General features: G+C 50.3%; 1 protein-coding gene across 1 annotated transcript; it reads right to left on the bottom strand.

Annotated features, from left to right (window-relative positions):
- Positions 1-5,289: 5,289 nt before the first annotated feature.
- On the bottom strand, positions 5,290-6,714 carry DRD5 (dopamine receptor D5). Its single transcript, XM_055326032.1, has one exon. It carries the CDS (start codon positions 6,712-6,714, stop codon positions 5,290-5,292), a length of 1,425 nt encoding a protein of 474 aa, XP_055182007.1.
- Positions 6,715-16,193: the final 9,479 nt, after the last annotated feature.

The following is a 16,193-nucleotide window of genomic DNA, read 5'->3' as shown; positions in this document are numbered from 1 at the left end:
TCTACACAGGTATAAATTAAAAAATAAGTAAATGCCCTAACTTACAGTAAAAAAAACCAACAGTAAAACAATGATGGACTTTTTCTGTACACACCGTCTGGCAATCACAACAATGATTGATTCAGGGAAGGATCATTAATAGATGCTAAAACCAGTGGGTAAAAGCTTGAGGAATGAGGGGGTGTTTTCATAGTTTCAAAGTGTCTCTCCAAGGGATACTTGTCAAGTATCTTTGTATCAAGTATCAAGTACCTTTACAGCAGACACTGCCATAGCCCTGTGGTCACAAGGGACACTGCCGGTGGTGGGAATTGACAGCTTGTGCCCCAAGATGATGCTCTGGGAGGGACACGGCTTTGCTTCAGTGGGATTCCTGCCCGAAGGTCATAGTGGAATCTGCACAGGAGCAAACACCAGACAAACCCAAACTCTAAGGACTTGCAACCAAGTGACAGGGACACGTCATTCTTGTCATCACACAGAGCCAGGAGGGGGTGAGGGTGGTGAAGCATGGATTTTAAGGAAGTACTTGTTGCTCGCCTGTTGTCACACGTTCCTCCCATGCCGTGTGGTGGCTAGGGAGCAGGCATTATGGCCACCTTCAAATTTAGTGTAGGTCTCTGGGTGACCTTGGATGAGTCTCTGGACATCTCTCCTCCCACCGTATTCTGGGTCAGCTGGAAGGGACTCACCAGGGATTTATGGAGCTCTGGGGGAAATATGGAGGCACCTTGCTAGTTATAAAAGAGCACCAGGTGTGTTGCACAATGATAACACTCACTCCCTGTGGGGCTTTCGGTCCTGCAGGCTTTTGATCAGCCCAAAATGTGAGGACCACCACCCTGCAATGGGCAAAACCCACCCAGGGCTTGCTGCGTAAACACCTACATACTCACTCAGTCGTAACACCTAAGACGTGTGTGTGTGTGTGTGTGTGTGTGTGTGTGTCCAAGGTGGATGCTCCATAGAGCATCTCCTCTACACCAGACACTATTCTAAGCCAAGAAGACTGAGGGCAAGACAGAATGAATCTCGGTTCTGGTGGCCTCAGCTTCTAGGACGATGTAGTTCAACCCAAGCTAGGAACCTCAAAGTCTATTTAAAATGTATCAAGCCTTGGAGTTCTTTTAATGAGGAGAAAGAGAAAGAAAAAGAGCATGAAAATAAGCTCCAGGTTATACACACTCATTTAACCCTCATCCCAACCTTTGGGGTTAATGCATCCATTTCTCAGATAGAGAAACTAAAACTAGGGTTGCTCGGGTGGTGCACTAGGTTAAGCATCTGACTCTTGAGTTTGGCTCATGTCATGATCTCAGGGTCCTGGGATTGAGCCCCACGTCGGGCTCCATGCTCAGCACAGATCGGCTAGAGATCCTCTCTCTCTCTCTCCCTCTCTCCCCCACAGTCCCACTCTCTCTCTCTCTCCAATAAATAAATACACCTTTAAAACAAACAACAAAACCTGAAACTAGAAGAGGGGCCTAATTTAGATAACTAATAAATGCTAGGTAACTAACATTTATTAGTTATCTAATAAATGGCTGAAATTTGAACTCGCAGCTGTGGAGCTTCAGAGCCCTGGCAGTGGTGGCTCTGTGGGTGCACTGCTGGGACCCAAATCCACCCGCCTGGCTCAGGGCCTCTCAGGGCTGGATAATTCCTTGTGGTGGAGGCTGCCCTGTGCACAGTGAGATGTTTAGCCTTGGCCTCTTCCCACTAAATGGCAGGAGCACCCCACACCCGGTTGTGACAATCAAAAGTGTCTCCAGACATGGCCAAATATCCCCTGGGGAACAAAATCTCCCCAACTGAGAACCACTAGCCTAAGTGTAAACACTTGTCCACCACTTACTGTCGTATGACTTGGATAAGCAACTTAAGCTCTATGTGCCTCAGTGTCCTCATCTGTAAAATGGACAAATGACAGTATGTGAGGTTAATGTGAGGATCAAATAGATCAGGAAGGCTAGGGTGGCTGGGTGACGGGCATTAAGGTGGGCACGTGATGTGATGAGCACTAGGTGTCATACTATATGTTAGCAAATTGAATTTAAATTAAATATATATATAAATGTAAAGGAAAGCACTTGGCTGTCCACATAAGGGCTCAGGACAAGGTTCCTTTTTTCCACTGCCCTCTGCTGCCTCCCCTCCAAATATGAAAGAGTGTTCAGAGCAGGTGCACAGCGGAGGTTGGCTTACACATAGAAAGTTGTCACTGGAAAGTGTCAGGTAACCAGCTAATTAACAAATGGACAAGGGATGTTCTGATCCCCGCGTTAGTGACCTGCTAACTGGGAATGTCCTGGCAGCCCTTCTCACCACTGCAGGGCAGTGAGGATTAAAGACTCCACAGCCAGACTGCCCAAGTTCAAGCCCAGCTATGGAACCCTGGGCTCGTTATTTTGCTTCCTAATGCTATCATTTCCTCGTCTGTAAAATGGGGGTAATAAAGGTGCCTGCCTGGCAGTGAGCAATGAATGAATTAGCACATGCATGGTACCCAGAGCCCAGTGCGGGCCATAGTACCTGCCGTTGCTGCTATTCCATTCCTAGAATAAGCCTCTCAAGGGCCTCCAGCCACACTGACCACCTTTATTTTCTCCTGGGGTGCCAAGTATAGTCCCATTTCCAGGCATTCACATTCCCATTCCCTCTGCCAGGAGCACTCCTCCTCCTAGACATTAACATCCCCCAACCCTCCTCCTTTGTCTGGGTCTCTATGCATACCGCCTCTTCTGAGACACAGCACCCAAAATAAGACAGCAGCTCCCCACCCTGCTCACTGTGCTGTTGGTATCACATCAATCATCACTGCCTGACCCGATATATCAGAGTCTAAGCAGGACAGCACACACTGCAGAACAGTACAGTGTGGTCGTGTTCCTCCGCTTGTCTCCCTCCTATGAAAGCAGAAGTTCAACACACCAGAGTATCTAATTGGTGACTACATTCCTAGAACAGTGACCAGCACACGGTAGATGTAAATAATTATAAGAAATGATTAGAGATATTTTGCAGAAGGGATTTTCAAAGTCCCCACATAACTATTTTCCTAACACGGAAACTGTTGGAACTGGGGCCTAGAACAGGTTTCCCACAAAAACAAAACAGAACGAAACAAAACCTTGCTTTATTATCATAGTGTGTCCTTTAGAACAGATTAGCTCTACTTAAGAGACTTCCAAACTGTGTTCCCTGAAACTGTGGTCTCCGGAGAGAAGGCAGTAAGGAATTAAACCAAGCAAGGATTCACAGGGTCAAAGACATGGGGAAGCAACACAGAATTCTTTCCTGCTTGGGGATTCACACTGCACAGAAAAGCTCTAAGAAGCCCTGTAGAGAAAACACTTATTTGAGCAAGGTTTGCTGAGCTTACTTCACCCGAGACCCCACCCATAACATCTGCATCATGAACGATTTGAAAAACAGTGCTCTAGTAGAAGTGTCTCAACTTACAGAGGCAGACAGAAAGGACGGCCCAGAAAGGTGATTGGAGTCACTCAAGGTCACACAGCCAGCTTCTGAATCCTAGAGCAGGGCACTTCTCATGGCTCTCGAGGTTTCCCTAGTGGTCCACACAAGTGATAGGTTCACCAGAGGCCAAAAACTGAGCACAGACCTCAGATTCTATTATCAGTTTGGCTAAACTTAAGGTACCAAATAGGACTTGCTTTCAACCTCACCATTCCAGAGGTATTCATTCAACAAATATGGATTAGCCATTATGTGTCAAGCACGGCACGTTTTATGGTGAACTAGACACAGTTGTTCAGTAGATTGACAATAAAATTATCCCTAAAGAGACCAAAATTGATTGAACTGTCCTTGATAAGCCTGCTTCAGAGTAGGGACTTGTAAGACATTACATATTCAGATCTCATTTGCTTCCATTAACAATGCTCACATTTAGATCTAGTGGTAATAACATGCTCTCAATTGGAATGGTTCTGGAATAAAAGGTTCCCCTTTCCTGTGCAGGCTGCAGAGAGGAACCAAAAGCTAGGAATTCACTGGGCTCTTTTTTCTGTTGAGCACCTCAATCAATAGATTTTCCCATTTCTGATTCATTCAAATATCATCTCTGGCTCCTCGATTTTCATTAAAATGTGTTTTCTCATTTCCTGTTGTCTACAAATGAAAATGACTATTTAAAAAATGAGATTTGTTCTTCTTTTTTTTTTTTTTTTTGAGATTTGTTCTTTAAAGCATATCAGCTCACACATTTCAGAGCCTTTCAGAAATGTGGAACCAAAGCCACGTAAGTCTAAAACACTACAGATTCAAGGCAGAGAAAGATTCGGCTATTATTCTGTATGACTTTTCAATGAACTAATAGCATCTGCCTAGGAAATGGGAATATTCTTATATGTTATTTTTAAAAAGGAGATTCCAAATGAGAAAAAATATATTAGAATTTCAGACCGGAGAAGTCCCTATTTGATACTTTGTGGCACTGAAGCCAGCTCTCAGCACAGACTTGAGATGTGTGTATCTAAAAAAAAAAAAAAAAAACTACACACACACATACACACACACAACAAAACCTGAGGAACTGGAAGCTCTTCATGGTCCTTGCTCCTGTGTGTACCTGTAAGGACAACCTGTATGCAAAGAAAATAAAGATGTGCTTCCAGACCAAGCCAACATCTACCCTGATATTAAGGATGCTCTCATGGTTTTTCCAGGAACTATCCTGAAAACCAATCTGGCAAAGCAAAGATAATCACCCCATAATCCACATAATTTGTGTTTATCAGACACCAGAACAAATCAGAAAGAGTTGCTCAGCTGTTGTAAAGACACACAGAGAGAGCAGAAATTGCATAAACAAAGGGCCACAGGAAGCTGGATACAGGAAAGCCACACACACACACCCCATCAGCGCAACACACACAAAGAACCTGTTGTCTAAAAATCAACTGAACAAAAATAAGTCACTGATCAATCCATTTGTTTAAAAGGGGGGGAGGGCATATTTTTTAAAGACCAGCTGCTATTTTTTTTTTTTAATCAAACACCACCTTCTCTTTTCTAACCGAACCATTGGTCCATTTCTGCTGGACTGGGATATATTTGACCGAGTTTATGTCAAACACTTCTGCCAATTCTTCAAACAGCAAATCAGTCTGGTGAGGCTTCTCAGCACACGGGCGACTACAGACACAGACACAGAAAATGTGATCAACTGAGCAGCACTGGAGATGTATCTGTGAGTGTGTATTCCGCATGCTGGTTAGTGTCTGTGCAGTTATGTAGATCCAGGAGGGGAGCTTCGTATGCAGTTTAATGGATTCCGTTTGGGGTGAAAGGTGTTATTTTGCCCAACGAAATCTCCCCCTCGCAGTCCAGCTCCCAGAGGGACTCGGCAGCAGGGTCACCATCGGGGGACGCCTGAGAGATCCGGGACATGCGGTCGAAAGGGCTCTCCTCCTCCTTGTCCACCTCGCCGTCCCCCGGGGTCACGGCATTGGGGATCATATGGATGTAGGCAGCTGCGATCTCCTTGTGGAGGACGGTGTCCTGGTTGTAGGAGATGAGCTCGTTGCTGATGTTCACTGTCTCCACGGGGGTGCGGGCGCACAGGTGGCTGCACCCCAGCAGCTGCGCAAACACCTTCCGGAAGTCAGCGTTGAAGGCGTAGATGACCGGGTTGAGCGAGGAGTTGGCCCAGCCGAACCAGACGAAGACGTCGAAGGTGGTCTCGCTGACGCAGGGGAAGCCCGCCCGAGGACCCTCGGGGCGTCCGCTGCAGAAGGGGACCATGCAGTTAAGGATGAAGAAGGGCAGCCAGCAGCACACGAAGACCCCCATGATCACCGACAGGGTCTTGAGGACTTTGGTCTCCTTCTTGATGGATGCCCGCAGGCTGGTGTCAGGGGCACAGGCTGCGCGGCTGCGGCAGCTCTGCGCGTGCTCCGCGGCGCGCTCCAGGGAGGAAATCCTGCGGATCTGCACCTGGGCGATGCGGTAGATGCGCGTGTAGGTCACGATCATGATGGCCACGGGGATGTAGAAGCTGATGAGCGACGAGGAGATCGCGTATGTGCGGTTCAGGCTGGAGTCACAGTTTTCCGCCCTCGCCTCTGGCTCCCCGGCGTCCTCCCAGGGCGTCCCGTTGGCCAGGACCGAGGGCGGCTCCACTCCGCCCCAGGGGTCCGCCTTGTCCCTGTGCCAATGCAGTTGAACCGGGATGAAGGAGATGAGAATGGACAAGGTCCAGGCCAGGCCGACCATGACCAACGCCACACGCTGGGTCATCTTGCGCTCATAGCGGAAGGGCCTGGAGATGGCCCAGTAGCGGTCCACGCTGATGACGCACAGGTTCAGGATGGAGGCGGTGGAGCACATGATGTCGAAGGCCACCCAGATGTCGCAGAAGGCCCCAAAGGGCCAGTATCCGGCCACCTCGGCCACCGCCTTCCAGGGCATGACCAGCAGCGCCACGAAGAGGTCGGACACGGCCAGAGACACGATGAAGACGTTGGTCATCTTGGCGCGCAGGTGGCGGCTGCGCACGATGGCCGCGCACACCAGCACGTTGCCCAGCAGGGTCCAGACGATGAGCAGGGTCAGGAGGCCGGCGGTGACCACCTGCGCGGGCCCCAGCGCCGCCGCCCCCTCCGCGCCCCCCGCGGCGCCCCGCGGCGCCCGCTGCTGCTGCCCGAACCGCGCCCGGTACGCGGAGCCGTTGCGCCCCGGCGGCAGCATGTCGGGCTCGGCGTCAGGGGCGGGCTGCGCGCGGTCCCAGCTTCGGCCTTGCGCCCCCCGGGTGACCCCATCGGGCACCCGGGGCTGGCGCACCGGGACCCGCGGCTGAGGGATGCCCGAGCCCCGGGGGGGCCGCTCACCGTGCGCCGCGCCGGGGCCCCGAGTGCGCGGGGTCCCCTCTCGCCGCCTCCGGTGCCTCCGGGTGGGTGGCTGCGTTGCGCCCCTCCGGCGCGGGCGCTGGGGGCGGGAGGCCGGCCGGGGCGCGCCGGGCGGCGGTGGCTGCGGCTGTGTCTGGTTCGCAGCCGGAGCAGCGGAGAGCCAGCCGGCACCGAGGGGGTGGGGGCCGGGAGCGACCCGCGGCGGGCGAGCGCGGCGGCGCTGCCTGCATCCCGGTGTGCGCCCCGCGCCCCCGCGCCCCCGCGCCCCCGCGCAGCCGCCCCACCTGTGCCGGGGCGCACACTCTCCGCGCTCCGCCCGCCGCCACAGTCTGGGGGCGACTCCGAAGGTGGGAGGCCACCTTCGGGCCAGACCCTCGCCCCGCGCCAGGGAGAACACGCCCTGGGGCGACCAAGAGGTCCCCACCCAGCCCTGGTGCCCTAGCCCCAAACACATTTGGGGAATGGGGAGGTGGGCTAGGGATGGAGGAAATCCCTGGCCTCTGGATTGGGAAAGCGTGTTTGTGAGGCAGAGGGCAGCCTTGGCTTTCTCCCAGACCCAAGCCCCCAACCGAGACTTCATTCCTGGCTTGTGTGACCTTGAGCGCCCTAAACTTCCCTGGGTCTTGGTTTTCTCACCCACAGAATGGGCTAATGATTCCTCCTCCTCTCCGGTTCAGTGAAATCAGTCATCTAGGGAAAAAGCGTCCAGGAGGCCTGTCTTTTAGGAACCACTTCCCTTAAACTATCCCCACCCCACTCATCCATTCTAAAAATTCAGGCTCGGGGATCCCTGGGTGGCTCAGTGGTTTAGCGCCTGCCTGTGGCCCAGGGCGCGATCCTGGAGTCCCAGGATCGGGTCCCACGTGGGGCTCCCGGCATGGAGCCTGCTTCTCCCTCCTCCTGTGTCTCTGGTCTCTCTCTCTCTCTCTCATGTCTATCATAAATAAATAAATAAATCTTAAAAAAATAAAAAATTAAAAATTAAAATAAAAATTCAGGCTCAACCTGACCTCTTGGGAGAGTCTTTATGCCCACCGTCACCCCCAATCTTCTTCCCTTTGGGGATAATTTTGGATGAACCCAGAAGACAAGGAAGAGGAAAGGAGGCTCCAGCTAGCTGGAAGCCTCCTCCCTGCTGGACATCCTCAGTCTTTCTCTTTTATAACCTTGAGAAAGATGGATTAACATCTCAGTGCTTGACAGAAATGAAAATTGAGGCTTGAACCAGTGGCCCAAAGTTTGGAAAAGAATGGCAGGAAGCCCTGGAGAGGAGAGCAGTGTTCCGGGCTCTTAACATGCTTCCTCCCTCCAGCAAACAAGTTCTGCTTCTGAAGGGCCAAGTTTCTGCCGGGGTTAAGCTCAGCTGAAGATAGCCGGGGAGAGAACAGGCTGGGGCATCCAGCCACCCTGCCCTGAGGTCCAGATACTGGACTGGACTCTCACATCCCCTCCGTAATCTCTCTCCCCGCTCAGACCCACAGGCCCCATTCACCTCAGCCCCCATCTGCACCTGCAATGTCCCAGCTTCGAAGACTCAGCCTCCTTGGCCTTCTACAGCCTCTTCTCCCTCCAATCTTCTCTCCCTTCAGCACTTTCTGCTGCTGTAGGCAACAAGACCATCTGTCCAGGGTCCTGCACCTAAAGCTGGAGAGTCATACTTACCTCCTCTCTCTCCCCATCTCCTAGGGGCAGGTCCACTCCTCTCCAGATGTCCCATCCAGGACTGTGTCTCCTCTAACCTGTTTTATGGTGGCACTATACTAGCTTCCAGCTTCTGTCCCAATCCTCTGTGGCAGGCAGAGCGATCCTTCTCAGATGTAATTGTGATCATGTCATTCCCCAGATGGAAAACCCCCGGTATCTCCCTGCCATCCCTGATCCTTACACTGTCAGGTAAGCGCTTTGAAGTCTTTAACCATCTTCCCCTTGTTCCACATCTTCTCCCGCCCCTCCTCCTCCACATACAGTCTGGACTCAAGCCACCACCACCACAAAACACAAGCAAGCAAGCAAACGAAAAAATGCTAATTGTCATTTCCCTGGTGGGTCTTACAGCAACCCCTCCCCCTGGAGTGACCTCCATCCCATCCTAGTCTTCCTGGAGAACACCAACTTAGGATGTCAGAAGAGGACTTGGGTTTTGGAAATAGGTTTGAATTTCAATTCCTCATATTTTTATTTGGCAAATGCTTATTGAGCACCTGTTATATCTCAGATGCTGTTTTATTCACTGAGAATACAAGGGAGGATAAAAAATATAATGTTCCTTCCCTCTACAAGGTTATAGTCTACTATTGGAGATGGACTTTAATACAAGAATTATCCAAATAGGGCAGCCCGGGTGGCTCAGCAGTTTAGCATCGCCTTCAGTCCAGGGCCTGATCCTGGAGACCTAGGATCAAGTCCCATGTCGGGCTCCTGCATGGAGCCTGCTTCTCCCTCTGCCTGTGTCTCTGCCTCTCTCTCTCTCTCTCTCTCTCTCTCTCTCTCTCTCTGTCTCTCATGAATAAATAAATAATTAAAAAAAAGAATTATCCAAATAAATGTACAATTGCAATGGTGACGGGTGCTGTGAAGGAAAAAGTGTAATCATGAGGGGTGACCTAGACAAGATATTTAGGGAAGTCCCTTTTGGGCTGAAACCACAGTTGCGTGGACCGAGGGGGAGACAGAAGGAAAGAACAGGCAGGAAGAGCAGGCACTTGCTAGCTGTGGGAGCTTGGGCAAGTTTTTTTTATCTCTCTGTGTGTCGGTTTCCTCCTCTCCGACACAGGTTAAGAATAGTAGGTTAGAAGGCAAGGGAGATGAGGCCAACACGTATGGTGTGCAAGACCCTTCCTTTACCCTCTGGCTGTGCCCTGGGCACCTGCAAGGGTTTCTGTAATGGAGCCAGAAAGTGGATACACTATTGGACCTGAGAGGCTAGAGGAGGAGGGACTGGTCCCAGAAGGAAAACACTGTGTTTGTCTTCAAAACAATGAGCCCACGGGTGGCAGGGGTGGAGGATGGGGGGCGGGGGAGGCTTTGCAAGAACCTTTGTGGAAGAGCTGAGGCATGAAAGAGAGCACAGGAAAGGCGAAGGGAATTTTAGAGGATCGCCTGTTGCCTTCACAGAACTTAAAAAAACTATTTGAATTTGGGGATTCTCTCTTGAACACAGCACAGCTGAGAGCCTGGGCCACATGGATCATGGATTTACAAGTTGCCTGGAATGCTGGACTACACCGGGGCCTCTCCCTCCTCTGACAGCTCACCTAAGAAGCTGCTCTCCAGGAAGTCTAGCTGGCTTCTGGGCTGAGGCCCCCCCCACCCCCGCAAGCTCCAGAGGACCCTGTGATACCTCGCAATGCAGCAGGATGATGCTGTATTGTTACCAGCCATGGACGCAGCTGCCGGCTCCTCTAGACTCTGAACTTCTGAAACCAAGGAACCATGTCTTATCCATGTCTGAATTCCCCAGGCCAACACAAAGAGTGGGTGCTCGGCAAATCTTTACTGATGGAAGAGTGGAAAAAGAGGGCTCCAGGCCCAACACTGTGACAGTAAGGGACACACGCTCACCACACATGATTGCATTTGTTTTCAGGCAGTTCTGACTCCCTGAATTTCATCTATTATTCATTCATTCATTCATTCATTCATTCAGCAGGGCTTTGCTGAGGCCTAGTATGCGGAGAGTCATAGCCCGGGTCACAGAGGCCTAGACCTTCTGGACTGAGCAGGTCCTGCTCCAGCAGACTCCTGGGTCAGCTTATAAGGCACCAGTTATGACACTGGAGGAGGAGGGAGGGGGAAGGAGGGGAAAGAAAGGTGGAGGAGGAAGGAGGAGGTGGTGGAGGAAGAAAAGGAATGAGGAAGAGTAGAAGCCTCTAGATCCATTAGTACCCTAGTCTTTGCAGTTTCAAAAGCCAGTAACTCACCCTTTGGTGAACGCTTCCCTGAGTTGAACTTCCCTTGTCACCTGCAACTGGAACAGCCCAGCCAAGCGCAAGGAACAAACACGGCTTGGTGGTGGCTGAGAACACGGGGATGGTCTGGCCGTTTGAGCAGGCAGCTTGGGGAAGGGCCACACAGAAGAGAGGACACCGAGCTGGAGGGTGCATGGAATCCACCAGCATTCCAGGTGGAGGGCACGCCTAACAGAAGGAACAGCGTGTGCAAAGGCTCAGAGGCACAGAGCTTCACGTGTGAAAGGGCAGATTCTTCAGAACTCTAGGGCTTTTCCCTCTGTTACACACAAAAAACTATGTTTCTCATCATTTTTGGAAACAAGAGTTTTCTATCAATAAAACGCTATGCGTGCAAAGTAACGCCAGGCAGCCAGGTTGCTATAGCCCGTGTCTCTCCTGTCTTCACAGGGAGGGTTCCTGGAGCCATTTGTCTGCTGAGGATGATGGTTCCGTTTGAGCAGTGGCTGACCTCTCTCACCCGGGCTCTTTCCCACATTTTCCAGAAATCTCTCATCATCCTGGGAAGCCAGACTCATCAGTATGGACTCTAAGCAAGCAGGTGGCCGATAAGCTCCCTCTCTTGTGTCATCCCAGCCACAGCCCTGCTCCAGAGGAAGGCATCAAGGAAGGGATCCTCCCCTACATTTGGCTCCTGCAAAATTGTACTAAGAGGATTTGCTTAGAACATTTTAGCACAAAGGGGGTTTCCCTAAGCCAGTCAGCAAATATTCTTCTGTTTGAACTCACTGATCCTCCTTCCTCCGAAGATATTATTTTCAATTGGATTTGCTTCATTGAGACAAATAGCAAAATCCACAGGAGTGACATCCAGGATTTTGGTGCTCCTGCCACAGCTGGTATCAAAAGACTTAACTCTTTTATACCACACAAGCCTTGGTCCTTGGTTACAGGACACACCTGAGCTCCCCAGGGGCCAGCCTTGCCAGTGCGCTCAGCTTGGCTCAGCAGAGCTCAGGCAGAAAGGTAGAGATGAGCCACTCACATCCATCCTGTGGCCTCAAGCACAGGACCATGGATGCTGACCTGGAGGCTTCCTCTTCAAACCCAAGCATCAGTCCCTAGGTCTCCATTCCCTCCCAGCTCAGACACACAGGAGACATGGAGATGTAGGTGTGTCGACAAGACACAACCAGCAATGTGAAGGGGCTCTCACTGGCCAAATCTGAGACAATATGAGCATCAGAACTAAAAGCGATAATAATGGATTATAATCTATTTGATAAAATGAGAATCTATGGTGATAAAAAAGGAATAGGAAGGAAGGAATGAGAGAGACAGGAGAATGCCAATTACTGCCAAAGGAATAACAAAAAAATCACATTTTAGGGGCACCTGGGGGGCTCAGTTGGTGAAGCATCTGCCTTCAGCTCGGGTCATGATCCCAGGGTTCTAGGATCCAGCCCTACATCGGGCTCCCTGCTCCATGGGAGTCTGCTTCCCCACCCAACCCCCTGCTGCCCGCCACTGCCCCTGCTTTTGCACTCTCTTCTCTCTCTCTATGTGTGTGTGTGTGTGTGAAATAAATAAATAATAATAAAATCTTTTAAAAATATTTTTTGAATATTTTTTAAAAATCACATTTTGCAACCATATGGTAATAACTGATTTAGACAAAAGTTATCACCTAGTACAAGGTTAGAGAGGAACAGAAGGGATGAAAGGGTGGTAACTTTATCGTTGAGAAACCTGGCAGGCCCTGCCTTAACAAGTAAAGACTTAACATGACCGGGATAGAACAGATGGACACCAGGTACCCTCTGGTGGGACACACCAGGGCACAGCGTCCTTACCTAGTATCCTTGCCGCCCTGAGGAAACAGCAGACATGCCCAGACAGAGGAACTGTCAACGATTGATCTGAACTCTTCAAAGTACCGATGTCCCAACAGACAAAGAAAAGACAAGGAGCTGTCCCAGGTCAGAGGGGACGCACAGGCATTCCAGCTGGATCAGGGGACAGACCCTCAAAGAATGTTATTGGGACAGTCGGCAAAATGATCGTGTGGACTGTATATTCTACTATTATTGACGATTAAACCATTGACAATTGATAGTTACTGATAATGAGACCACCGTATGGCATCGATCCTAAATTTGCTGAATTCATTCACCTTGTTCTTGAAGAAGACAACCTGAAACACCGGGGGGGAAAGAGCAGGATGCCTGCAACCGCATTTCAGTGCTTCAGGAAGAGATGAGTGTGTCATATCCTATCACATCATGTCCATGTTGGAGAGAGAGAGCAATGTGGTCAAGAGCATTCGGTGGGTCTGGTGGAGGGTATATGAAAGTTCATCATCCAACAACTCTCCTGTAAGTTTGAAATTATTTTTTAAAAAAAGAAAATTTAAATAAACATATTGATTAGAAATGCTTTCAGCAGTGAGTAACAGAAAGCCTGCCTACTCATGGCTTTATGCAATAAAGACATTTAATCCTCTAACATAAATGGGAAATTCAGAGGGAACAGGCAAGGTGCTGGCACAGAAGCTCAATGACGCAACTAAGGACCCAGATTCTTTTTACCCCATGTTCCACCTTTCTCAGTGTTGTGGTTTTGTGTCCTTGGAGCCTCAAGGTCCCAGGATGGCTATTACAGCTTTGGGCCTCATGACCAAGTTCAAATTCCAGGAGAAAAATGGGGAGAAGCTATCAGGGGGCGTTTTCTTAATGTGTCTCTTTGCTATCACCAGTGAAGAAGACCCTAGAAGGACCTTTGTCTCGTTAGCCAGAAGCAAACCCCATGGCTGCCCCCTGACTACAAGGCAGACTGCAAACTGTTTCAAGTACCAGCCCAAGGGACACAGAATGCCCATGCTTGGCTTAAACAAACCAAAATTCATCACCAAAGACTGGGCACTTGGCTTCCCCCACCAAAATCAGGGTTTTCTTAGCAAGCAAAGGATTGTCGCTAAGAGGGCAGTTAACAGTGTGTGCCACAGTTAATATTTGTGAAGCTCCTGCTCAAGTCAACATTGTACCGATGAGGACTCAGTCCCCAACCCCGGGAGCTTGTAGTGTGTGTTCTTGAACAATCCCCATAACTCCCCCTCACAGCTCTCCATCCAGAGCATGGGAAGTCCCTTCAGAGCTCAGTTAGGAAAGGATGCTGCAGTGTCACCTGGGTGGCTCAGTGGTTGAGCATCTGCCTTTGGCTCAGGTCATGATCCTGGGGTCCTGGGATCAAGTCCTTCATCAGGCTCCCCACATGGAGCCTGCTTCTCTCTCTGCCTATGTCTCTGCCTCTCTCTCTCTCTCATGAATAAATAAATAAAATCTTTAAAAAAAAAAAAAGAAAGAAAGAAAGAATGCTGCAAAAGGAGACCTCACTGAGTTGATTCAGGTTTTTCCAAAAGGAAATACAGAAATTTTTTACCTGCCCAAGCAAATACCAAATAAATATGTGCGTTTTCTTCCTGAGCTTTCTGCCATATTGAAACTATCTCCCAGTTCCCTTTTTTTTTTAAGATTTTATTTATTTATTCATGAGAGACACAGAGAGAGGCAGAGACACAGGCAGAGGGAGAAGCAGGCTCCATGCAGGGAGCCCGATGTGGGACTCGATCCCGGGAGCACGCCCTGAGCCGAACGCAGGCACTAAACTGCTGAGCCACACAGGGATCCCCTCAGTACCTATTTTTATCTCAAAAGATCATCAGTGGGGCACCTGGGTGGCTCAGGGGATTAAGCATCTTCTTTGGCTCATGATCTCTGGGTCCTGGGATGAAGCCCCCGCATCAGGCTCCGTGCTCAGCGAGGAATCCGAGGAATCCGCTTCTCCTTCTCCCTGCCCCTCCCCCTGCTTGTGCTCTCTTGCTCTCTCTCTCTCTCTCTCTCAAATAAATAAAACATTTTTTTAGAAAAAGATCGTCATCCATTTCTTTGTCCATTCAACTATTATGAAGCTCCTCCTCTGCTGGCAGAGGGGACACAGCTGGGGACTCAAACAGGCATTGTCCCTTCTTCTTCAGGCTTATAGTAAGTGGTCAGACAATCCCACACGTAATTGTAGGATTAACAGGTGCAATAGTCATGATGAAAAAAAGCTAGTTTGTGTCGTGAACGTTCATAACACAGACGCCAGAACTGACCTAGGGGTGAGTGAAGACTTCCCGGAGAAGCTGTCGTTTGGTTGGAGATATACCAGAGGAGTTGAATTAACTAAGTGAAGGGCAGAGGAAGCAGCAAGTAGTAAGGCCCTGAGGCAGGAGGCGACATGCCACGTCCAAAGAACTAAAGAAGTTGGTCAGTGTGGTGGGGCACAGAGCGAAAGTGAAGCACAAGGGAAGGCTGGAGAGGTGGGCAGCAGAGACCACAAGGACCCCTGGGGGACCAAGGTAGGGATTTTGCTTTTTATCTCAAGCACCGAGAAGCCATCAGAGGATGTTACACAGGGGAAGGATAGAAACTTATTTGCCCTTTTCAAACACTGCTCTAGCCACAGTAGGGAGGGCAGACTGGTAGGGCCAGGGATGCACTGGCAGACTGGTAGGGACCAGGGATACATTTGCATGCAAGGATGCATGCAAGGGAGCAAGGAGGCTACTTCAGGAGACCCAGAGGAGATGATGGTGCATCGGAGTGGGCAGGAGATGCAAGTGGAGAGAAGCACATGGAGCTGAGAGTTTTGTGAGTAGATGTGACAAGTGTGGCTGTGGCTTAGAGATGAAACACAAGGACCATGTAAAGACAGCCCTTGTATGTCCGGCATGTAGAGGCCAGTGCTATCCATGGAGAGGAAGACAAGGAGGGAGAACTGGCCAGAGGACTGAGAATTCTTGGGTCAGACTCATTCAGTTTAATGTGCCTCTGGGACATCCAAGCTGCCGGAAATAACCCATAGGGAGCTGGGAGGTCGGGCTGAAATGCACATTTCAGAGTCAGCAGCATCTAGATGGTAAGTAAGCCAGTGGCCATGGGCTGGACCACCAAGGAGAGAGGAGTGAAAAGCCAAGGGGACACAGGGCACCCCCCTGAAAACTGCAACACCACCTGCGCAAGGAGAAGGTGAGGAGCCTGCACCCCAAGAACAGGGGTCAGAGAGGTAGGACGAGCCCCAGGGGAGGATGTCATCAAAGCCAAGACCCTGTGCCCGCTGCTCCTCCCTCCCCTCTGCAGACGAGGAGACCGAAACATGGAGGCACTTGATCAGTGCCCAGGCCGCCCAGCTTTTCCTGGGCAAACAGCAATGACAATCCCAGGGTCTCATTAGCTCCATTTCCTGCTCTCATGTGAGGCACGAAACACAGGGTAAAGGCACCATGCAAGTTTCTGCGGCTGCTCTAACAGATCACTACAAACTTAGGGGCCTAAAACAGCACAAGTTTATTATCTTATGGTTCAGGAGGTCA

This window comes from Nyctereutes procyonoides, unplaced genomic scaffold (genome assembly GCF_905146905.1).
Source record: "Nyctereutes procyonoides isolate TBG_1078 unplaced genomic scaffold, NYPRO_anot_genome, whole genome shotgun sequence".
Classification (NCBI taxonomy): Eukaryota; Metazoa; Chordata; class Mammalia; order Carnivora; family Canidae; genus Nyctereutes; species Nyctereutes procyonoides.
The sequence above is the reverse complement of the archived record's forward strand: the minus strand, read 5'-3'. Positions and strand labels throughout refer to the sequence as shown.

Excerpts from the sequence above, each read along its gene's own strand:
- DRD5 (XM_055326032.1), bottom strand. The coding sequence starts at position 6,714 with ATGCTGCCGCCGGGGCGCAACGGCTCCGCGTACCGGGCGCGGTTCGGG.